General features: G+C 43.0%; 2 protein-coding genes across 2 annotated transcripts in view; one reads left to right on the forward strand and one right to left on the reverse strand.

The window, feature by feature from the left end:
* The window catches only part of LOC119585904 (innexin inx3-like), a 4,833-nt gene extending 3,094 nt beyond the window's left edge, over window positions 1–1,739 (forward strand). Inside the window, exons 6-7 of the mRNA XM_037934653.1 lie at window positions 611–829; window positions 1,257–1,739. Coding sequence (XP_037790581.1) covers window positions 611–829; window positions 1,257–1,562 — 525 coding nt within the window. The 3' untranslated portion in view covers window positions 1,563–1,739. The remainder of the gene's footprint in view (window positions 1–610; window positions 830–1,256) is intronic.
* A 1,299-nt stretch (window positions 1,740–3,038) lies between these two features.
* LOC119575885 overlaps window positions 3,039–10,000 on the reverse strand; it is a 21,300-nt gene continuing 14,338 nt past the window's right edge. The window contains exons 9-14 of the mRNA XM_037923426.1: window positions 9,749–9,966; window positions 7,606–7,739; window positions 5,970–6,132; window positions 4,913–5,074; window positions 4,381–4,494; window positions 3,039–3,333 (exon numbers count right to left, since the gene is read on the reverse strand). Of these exons, the coding sequence (XP_037779354.1) occupies window positions 3,127–3,333; window positions 4,381–4,494; window positions 4,913–5,074; window positions 5,970–6,132; window positions 7,606–7,739; window positions 9,749–9,966 (998 nt within the window). The 3' untranslated portion in view covers window positions 3,039–3,126. The remainder of the gene's footprint in view (window positions 3,334–4,380; window positions 4,495–4,912; window positions 5,075–5,969; window positions 6,133–7,605; window positions 7,740–9,748; window positions 9,967–10,000) is intronic.

A 10,000-nucleotide genomic window follows, 5' to 3' on the forward strand; every position in this document is an offset into this window, starting at 1 on the left:
TCTATCTCTATGTCCACTTCCTCCTTCTCCTCTTCCTTTACCTCCACCTCCACATCCTCTTCCTTTTCCTCTCATTTTCCTGTTCATCTCAACCTCCTGCTCCCCTTCCCTTGTGCATATCATTAACCTTTTCTTTTCTTATTTTCTCTTCTCCTTTTCGATTATGCCTCATCCCTCCCTCCTACGACGCATATAAAGGAAATTATTTTGAAAAAATGCCCTTGGTTCAGCTTAACAAAGAATATTATTTTCACGCTCACACATTGATCATATTTGTCATATTTCTTTTTCTTTGTTAAAATAGTTAATTCTCTCGTGTCAGGTAATAACATTCTGGTTTGCTAGTCTGTTTGTTTCTGTGTGTGTCTGTTTGTCTCTCACTCTCTCTCTCTCTCTCTCTCTTCTTCTCCCTCTCCCTCTTTCTGTCTCTGTCTCTGTCTCTCTCTCTCTCTCTCTCTCTCTCTCTCTCTCTCTCTCTCTCTCTCTTCTTCTCTCCCTCTCTCTCTCTCTCCTTCCTTCCCTCCCTCCCCCTCCCTCCCTCCCTCTCCCTCTCTCTCTCTCCCTTTCTGAGAATTACCTCTCGCCCCTATCGCCCGCTCGCTCGTTCCAGGTGATCCAATTCCTGGTTTCCGACGACAAGATGCGAACGGACGCCCTGTACGAGGCGTTCCCCCGCCAGGCCAAGTGCACGTTCCACCAGTTCGGAGCTTCGGGGACCATCAAGAGGCTGGACTACCTGTGCATCCTCCCTCAGAACATCATTAACGAGAAGGTGTTCCTCGTCATGTGGTTCTGGTTCGTTGTCCTCGTCTCACTCACGTCCATGCAGGTGAGATGGTTTTTTCCTTTTCTTTGGGTGTTTTTTGTGTTTATTGTTGTTGTTTTTTATGTGGTTTTGTTTTGTTTGGGATGGGGTTTCCGTCTTTGTTTTCTTTTTGTTTTTTTTTTATCTTGTTTTATTTGCTGTTTTTTTCGTATAGAAAGTGTTTTATAATTTTATAATTAAGGTGTGATTAAGGTGATTAAGGAATTGTCAGTGATAGTTAATATCATAGCGATGATGACGATAATGATAATGATTATAAAGAAAATAATGATGTTGATGGGGACAATAGAAATGGTAATGATATAATGATGGAAATATATTATTGTAGTGATAGATATAATGACAGTGATCATACTGATAATGATGGTGATGATCATAATACTATCAATCATAAGAAGAGACTCCCTAACATCTCGCGTCCCTCTTCCAGCTGATCTGGCAGCTGCTGGTCCTGTACAGCCCCCTTCTGCGCCTCCGGCTGGTGGAGAGCCACACCAAGGGCAAGCTCTCCCCCAAGGCCGAGCAGGTGATCCGGGGCATGCACGCAGGGGACTTCTGCCTTCTGGAAGCCCTGGGCCGCAACCTGAACCCCCTGGCTTTCCGGGACGTCCTCCACGGAATCATAGAGGCCGGTCATCGCTACCTTGCCAGCGCCCCGAGTCTGGGCACGTACCGGCCGCGCGACCCGTCCGCCCCCGCCGCTGAGAGGCTCTACCCGACGCTGCCCCATAGCTAGGGGGGGGTGGGGGAGAGGGGGAAACTGGGCGTGGACGTGGGCCGGTGGGTAGGTATGGGCGGGGGGCAATGGGCGCGGATTGTGTGTGTTGAGTGTGCGTGTTTAAAAGGATGCTTTTTGTAATCTCGTTTCGTTCAGTGGTAGTTCAGTTAATAAAGATTCTACAAAGATTTTTCATTGTCGTTATTATTCACAGATCTGTTTAAATAGACACAGCGCTTTTATTTTGTCAACATACTTGCATCATAGTCATACTCACGTGCAGACATATTCATATAGCTATCTAAAAAAATCATAATTAGAATATGCTTTAAACCAACATGGTTTTAATATCCTCATATTTTCGATTGATATTGGTCTAAGTCTGATAAAATGTAAAATTTGAGTGTTATGTTGCATTATTATTGCACAAACTGCAGTTATCTACCGTCTAAGTTCTTTACATTTCTTTTAACAAAATCTATCTGTCTGTCTATAAGTATAGCAGTCTATCTATCCTTTTGGATATCTCTATATCTACATGTCTCTCTATCTCTCCATCTGTCAATTTACTTTATGTGTGTATCTATCCGCCTATAAATCAGTTTATTCTATCTATCTATCTGCATATCAATCTCTAAATATCTATCAACGTATCAATACATAGCTATCTATCTATCCACCTATCATCCCCTTATCTATATCCATATATCTATCATGTATTCAGAATACAAGCTCCCACCCATCAACAAAAAAAAAAAGATTTGTTATCTTGAAAAAATAACTCAGTATCACAAATGGAATAAAAAGAATTTCCACGACCTTTTAAAAATGGCCGACCGTATCTAGAGGAGCATTACAAAAGTGACTGCTCAGCCTTCTTATCACAGAGACCGTTACGTGATAATAGATAATGAATATTAAGACAAGGACCCCGAACCGCTTGTCAGTTTCTCTGTCAACAACTGATAACCTGATAACATTGCTGTTTGATATGAAACAGCAAGTAATATTGGTACTTCCAACCGTCTTATGGATTTAGAACATTAATCCAAGATAGATAAGAAAACAATAAATATGTAACAGGGTTTTGAAGTCCCGAACTGACGAATGTTATGTAATGTGGGTTTGAAGTCTCCTACAGATGGATATTTAGGTCTTTTATTGAGGAACTCCTTTCTTTTTTCGCCATTGGATTAGCTTTATTATTCCCTTCATTACATTTTTTGAAAAAAAAGGTAAAAAGTTTTTTTTTTTTTTTTTTTTTTTTTTTTTTTTTTTTTACACTTTTTTATCATCCGTTATGTCTCTGGCTCTTTCTCTCTCTCTCTCTCTCTCTCTCTCTCTCTCTCTCTCTTTCTCGCTCTCTCTCTCTCTCTCATACTCTCTCTCTCTCTCTCTCTCTCTCTCTCTCTCGCCCGCTCGCTCACTCGCTCTCTCTTTCTATCTCTCTCTTTCTAACTCTCACTCTCTCCCTCCCTCCCTTCCTCCCTTGCTGTCCCTCCTTCTCTCTCCCCACTCTCTCTCTCTCCTCCCGCCCTCCCCACTCTCTCTCACTCCCTTCCCCTCCCCTCGCACGTTCCACTCAAAGCGATATCTTCTCACTCTCGTATTCGTGCACGGGGATCGTGTCCGTAGAGCTGGTCTGCTCGCTGGCGAAGAACTGAAGGAACTCGCTGAAGACGGTCACCTCCATGTTCTTCCCGAGACTGACGAGGAGGAACCACTCGCTCAGAGAGGATTCCCTCATGATCGCTGAGACGTCGGGGTGGAAAGTCTTCTTCACGTACAGCTGTGGGGTGGGGTGAGAGGGAGGGGTGAGAGGGGTGGCGGTGATAGGGACGGGTGAAAGGGGTGGGTGAGGGGGGTGGGTAAGAGGGTGGCGGTGAGAGGGACGGGTGAAAGGGGTGGGTGAGGGGGGTGGGGATGAGAGGGTGGGGTGAGAGGGAGGAATGAGAAGGGCGGGGTAAGGGTGGGTGAGAGGGTGGGGGTGAGAGGGGTAGGCGAGAGGGTGGGGGTGAGAGGAAAGGGGTCAGAGAGTGGGGAAGGGTAAGGTAGTGGGAGGGGGTGAGGGTAAGATAGGGTGAGGGATGAGAGGGAGGGGTGAGAGGGAGAGATGAGAGGGAGAAATGAGAGGGAGAGATGAGAGGGAAGGGTGAAAAGATAGGGATGGAAGGTGAGGGACGAGAAGGTGGAGAAGGGTGGAGAGAAGAAAGGTAGAGAGAGGGAGTAAGGGTAAGATGAGGAGAAAGGTGAGAAGGAAGAGTAAAAGAGAGGGGTGAGAGGGAAGAGTAAGAGAGAGGGGTGAGAGAGAAGAGTAAGAGAGAGGGGTGAGAGGGAAGAGTAAGAGAGAGGGGTGAGAGGGTAAGTGGGAAGTGAGGTTTGAGAGGAAGAAGGATGGCGTGAAAGGGAAACGGTTTATGGCACTGAGTGGGATGGACAGAATGTGTTGAAAATGTGAATAATGAAGTGTCTCAGAGAATGTGTGTCTTTTAATTTGTCTATTCATTTATATGTATAGTAGATCTATCTGTATCTATGCATCTATATCTATATCTATCTGTATGTATATCTATATATCTATCTATCTATATAAATACATATATGCATAAATTAATGAAAAGGTATATGTATATGTATGTATATATATGTATGTATAGATAGATAGATAGATAGATAGATAGATAGACAGATAGATATAGATAATAGATACATACACACGAATATTTGGGAGTGACAAGCAAATCAACAACCAATGTTACTAAGAAATTACACAATGACATGTCAACATCAGTATATAGAAATATTTGACAAATTGTCAATATAAAAGACCAGATACCTTTAGAACAGCCACTCGAAGACACGGCAAGAGTATAACGAGGAGGCGGTAGAAGACCCAGGCCGCCGTCAGCGCCGTCAGGGTGACCAGCCACACCCACAGGAACAGGTATATCTGTGGGAAAGAGGGTGAGGGCGCTGTGGGTAAGGTATTAGTTCCGAGAAGTATAGGGATGCTGAACATAATGCCTATTTGAAAAGTATGCACATATGCATACACATACATACACACACACACACGCATACACACACGCACACGCACTCTCTCTCTCTCTCTCTCTCTCTCTCTCTCTCTCTCTCTCTCTCTCTCTCTCTCTCTCTCTCTCTCTCTCTCTCTCTCCACACACACAAACGCGCGCACGCACGCACTCTCTCTCTCTATCTCTCTCTCTCTCTCTCTCTCTCTCTCACACACACAACACTCCTGCCAAAGACAGTCGAGAGAGACCCTTAAACGGGACACTTAAACGGGACACTTGAACGGGACACTTAAACGGGATCACTTAAACGGGACACTTAAACGGGACACTCGCCTTCTCATTGATGATGTTGGTGGCGATGAGGCACATGACGTCACGGACCTGGATGGTGCCCGAACTACCGAAGCTCCTGAAGGTACACTTGGCCATCCGCGGGAACACGAAGGCCATGGGGTCTGTCCTGTTCTCGGGGTCCATGCCGGCCACCTGGATCACCTGCAGGATTAGGTGAAGGGTGGTTTATTAGCCCTTGGATTTATGGTGAGGATAACGCTATATGCGTTTGTATCATATTAGTCCTCGAATTAAGGGGGGTCATAATGCTATATTCGTTTGTGTTATTACCCCTTAAATTGAGGGCGATGATAATGCTATATTCGCAGGAGAGAAACGTCTACTTATAAGGACTTATGTTACTTACAGAGATATGAGTCTGATAAGAATTCTTCGTAATAACTTACGATTTTGGGCTTTCGCTATTATCCCTGTTCAAATTGTTATTATTTTGTTATTTGTTAGTGTTATTATTATTACCATTATTGTTTTCGCTATGATTTGCATTATTTTGTTATCGTAGATGCATATGTAGTTATACTAATTCTTCTTCTTCTTCTCAAGGGCCCTGTCCCACAAGGACGTTGGCGATCATGGATTTCCACCTCTTTCTGTCTTTTGTGGTCTTCAAAAGTTCTCGTTCCGTTATTCTCGCCCATCTACTTATGCTTGCTGTGTAGGTTAGTCTTTGTCTGCCCCTGCTTCGTTTTCCATCGATCTTGCCTGTCATGCTAAGATGTCCTAGCTCTTCCTAATATTATTAAGTCTATTATCATGATGAATGTACTGATGATCATCAATGGTAATGAGTATAATGAATATCGCTGATGTGATTATTATTGTTATTATTATTATTATCATTATTATTATTATTATTATTATTATTATTATTATTATTATTATTATTAAAATACCAAAGTGAAAAGTACCAAAACAGCTTCAAGAACGCACCAATTTGCAACTTACACTAGTACCAAAAACAGCTTCAACAACGCACCAATTTGCAACTTACACTAGTACCAAAACAGCTTCAACAACGCACCAATTTGCAACTTACACTAGTACCGTACGTGAGAAACTCCCCGCCGAGGAACCAGTCCGTGAAGTACAACGTGGACAGCACAACGACCAGGTTCAGGGCCTCGCACAGGAAGAACCTGAAGACCCAACGCTTGTTCTGGTCCGCGTGGTTCTGGATGTAGGAAGACAGCGCCCGGTACCTGTGTGAAGAGGGGTGGGTGGTCGATGAGTCGTGGGTGGGTGGTAGATGGGTGGGAATTGGTGGGAGTTGGGTGGTAGATGGGTGGTGGGTGGGTGGTAGATGGATGGGAGTTGGTGGGAGTGGGTCGTAGATGGGTGGTGGGTGTGTGGTAGGTGGGTGGGAGTTAGTGGTAGATGTCCTGTGTATGTGCGTTTTTGTGTGTTTTGTTGGGCTGTGTATGTGCGTTTTTATGGGTTCTGCTAGGCTGTGTATGTGCATTTTTATGGGTTCTGTTGGACTGTGTATGTGCGTTTTTACCCGGTTTAATGGGATTTCAAATATGTGTGTTTTGAATTAAGTGAGTTTTGTTCATGTGCGTTTTCGGTGTCGCTCGGTTTTTATTAAGCGCGTTTTGAATTTCCTGGATTTTCATTCACGTCAGTTTTATATTTTAGTTGAATTTCAGTTGCGTTTTTGTTTCCTGATATATGGAAAGGAAGTAATTATTAATTAAGTAATAAACGATACCATTTTGGGAAAAAAAAAACATTACGTTCCTTTACATTACTGACGAGTAATAACGAATATTCTCAGAGAAAAAACAAAAACAAACGAAAAACGTGTTGGTGAGGATAATGCTATTGATATTATAACTGATATCATTCTGGGTTCGGGAAATGCATTCAGAGAACATGTGATATTCGTGATAACAAAGATATAGTAAAGGTATGATAAGAATTAGAGGAACGAAATGCCTTGTATTGGGTACGGTAATGATAATGATGGTGAGGATAATGGTGATGAGGATTATAGTAACGATGGTGAGGATAATGGTGATTGTGGTAATGATGATGAGGATAATAATGAGGATGATTATAATAACGATGGTGAGAATAATGGTGATGAAGATTATAGTAATAATGGTGAGGATAATCATGAGGAAGATTATAGTAATGATGGTGAGGATAATGATGATGATAATGATGATAGATAATAATGGTAATGACGATGACTGAAACGATAAAAAACGATAAAACCAGTAGAACAGGATTCCGAAGAGCGAAGAACACAATTTTATCATTCAAGCGAAGGGGAGAAAAAGAACACGACTACAGAACAAACCAGCGGGAGGGGGGGGGGGGAGAACACGACCACAGAACAAACCAGCGGGGGGGGGGGGGGGGGCACGACTACAGAAATCAGCGGGGAGAAAACAGAACACGACCACAGAACAAACCAGCGAGAGAAAAAAAAACAGAACACGACCACAGAACAACCCAGCGAGAGAGAGAGAAAAAAGAGAACACGACCACAGAACAAACCAGCGAGAGAAAAAAAACAGAACACGACCACAGAACAAACCAGCGAGAAAAAAAAAACAGAACACGACCACAGAACAAACCAGCGAGAGAAAAAAAAAACAGAACACGACCACAGAACAAACCAGCGAGGGAAAAAAAACACAGAACACGACCACAGAACAAACCACTACCTTTCGTTACGGCTGAAATAAGGTTTCATTTCCCTGCCGAGGTAATCCCTGACGGAGAGATCCTGGATGACCGTCTTGAAGAGGCCGCCCTCACACTGCTTCCACAGCCAGTGCGGCGCGTAGAACAGGAGGCTCTGGGGAGATAGATGGATAGTGGATAGATGGATGGATGGATGGATGGATGGATGGGTGGATAGGTAGAACAGGAGGCTCTGGGGAGATAGATGGATAGATGGATGGATGGATGGATGGATGGGTGGATGGATGGATAGGTAGAACAGGAGGCTCTGGGGAGATAGATGGATAGGTGGATAGATGGATAGATGGATGGATGGATGGGTGGATGGATGGATGGATGGATAGGTAGAACAGGAGGCTCTGGGGAGATAGATGGATAGATGGATGGATGGATGGGTGGATGGGTGGATGGGTGGATAGGTAGAACAGGAGGCTCTGGGGAGATAGATGGATAGATGGATGGATGGATGGATGGATGGGTGGATGGGTGGATAGGTAGAACAGGAGGCTCTGGGGAGATAGATGGATAGATGGATGGATGGATGGATGGATGGATGGATGGATGGATAGGGAGAGAGATTGATAGATAGAGAGATGGATGGATGGATGGAGAGAGAGAGAGAGAGAGAGAGAGAGAGAGAGAGAGAGAGAGAGAGAGAGAGAGAGATGGATAGGTAGATATAGAGATAGATAGATAGATAGGTAGAGAGAGAGGGATTGACAGATAGATGGAAAGATAGATAGATAGATAGATAGATGGATAGATATATAAATATAGATATATATAAACAATCGGATTCAGGTTTCTTTATACATTCTTTATATAAATATATACAAATAGTATTCAAAAATTACAAAAAAAATATTGTACGATTTTGGCAGTTTGAAAAATCCGGTCGGATTGGGGTTTCTTTGTATGTAAATGGAAAATATATATATATATATATATATATATATATATATATATATATATATATATATAATATATATATATATATATATATTGGATAGTTTAAATCTATGTGCTCCGTTAAGGATAGGTACATGTATCTTTTCTGGATAATTTTAAAAGATGATAAATACAGTCGGCAGTTTTCTAAAGCAGCGTTTCCTAATCTGGAGAAAATTTACCCTTTGGATTCCAAAAGTGTAAGTTTTTGGAGCGGAAGAAATACAAATATAACAAATCTTTCGTTGAACTTTTTTTTTTTCTTTGTGGCGATACTTTTCGGCAAATATAGAAAAAAAATCCTCTTCATTTATGCGCTACGAATCGCCCCGAAAGGTTCGCTTCCTCCTGTCGAATCACGCGGCAATTGTAGGTGGCATTAATGCTGCTCAAAAGTGTCTGGGGGTTATTTTGCAGGTAAATTCATTGTTTGTTCCGTATCCACGAGAAGAAAGAAATGGGTAAGGGTGAACTGGCTTGAGGATCAATCGCCAAAAATGGGGACTATTGTTTTAAGGAAGAGCTTGGGTCACACGAGTGTTTTTTTCAACGATAAGTCTGCGGTAACTCTAACTTTTCCTCTTCCCTAAACTTCTGTTACAGTGTTCATATACATTTCAATATTCTTTAAAGTATGATTCTTAAATAGATGTTGCATTATATACCCTTATATTTTTCAATTGTCCTTATTATTTCTACACGAAAATTCATTTGAAAGTATCCGTAACGTCATTATTGTTTGTATGTGTGCGTCTTCCAAACTCTTGCCTATATCTATTCTCCAAAACGAACTTCTTGCAGCAAATTATGATACACACTTCTACTATTTCGTCTCTGCAACCCCGAACGAACCCACACAGTTGTTTTTGCAATCGCTAAGCCTCCATTTCTACAGCAGATGAGAAATAACCTGCGAAGAGGGTCGCGCGAGCAATCTTAGACGCCATGTTTGTTGCTGAAATCGAGCGCATAAGCGATGGTTCGACTCGCCACGTGTGACTAGCAAGTTGGAGAATCGTCGACAGGGTAACTTCGAATGGCCGATCACATCACAAACGTTGCAGAAAAAAAACCTTCTCGTGTGACTCATTCAAAAGCTAAAACGCATTATGACGCCGACTCGACACAAGAGACAAAAAAAAAAAAAAGAAACACAAACCAAACAAAGGAAATCACCTGCGCAAACAGCACGAACGGCACCCACTGGTAGTACGAGTGGAAAGTGAGTTCGTCGTCGGGTTCTGCAGGCCCCACGCCCGGATGGGGCACCTGGACCCCCACTTGCTTCTCGTGCAGCCTGTCCACCGTGAAAGTACCCATGATGAAGCAGTAGCTGTCCACCACGCCTTTGAAGGAATCCGAGCCGACGGTCGTGATGCAGTCGATCTTTTTGCCTGCAGAGGGAGAGAGGAAGGGCGGTGAGGTCGG

This window comes from Penaeus monodon, chromosome 1, assembly GCF_015228065.2.
Source record: "Penaeus monodon isolate SGIC_2016 chromosome 1, NSTDA_Pmon_1, whole genome shotgun sequence".
In the NCBI taxonomy this organism is placed as follows: domain Eukaryota; kingdom Metazoa; phylum Arthropoda; class Malacostraca; order Decapoda; family Penaeidae; genus Penaeus; species Penaeus monodon.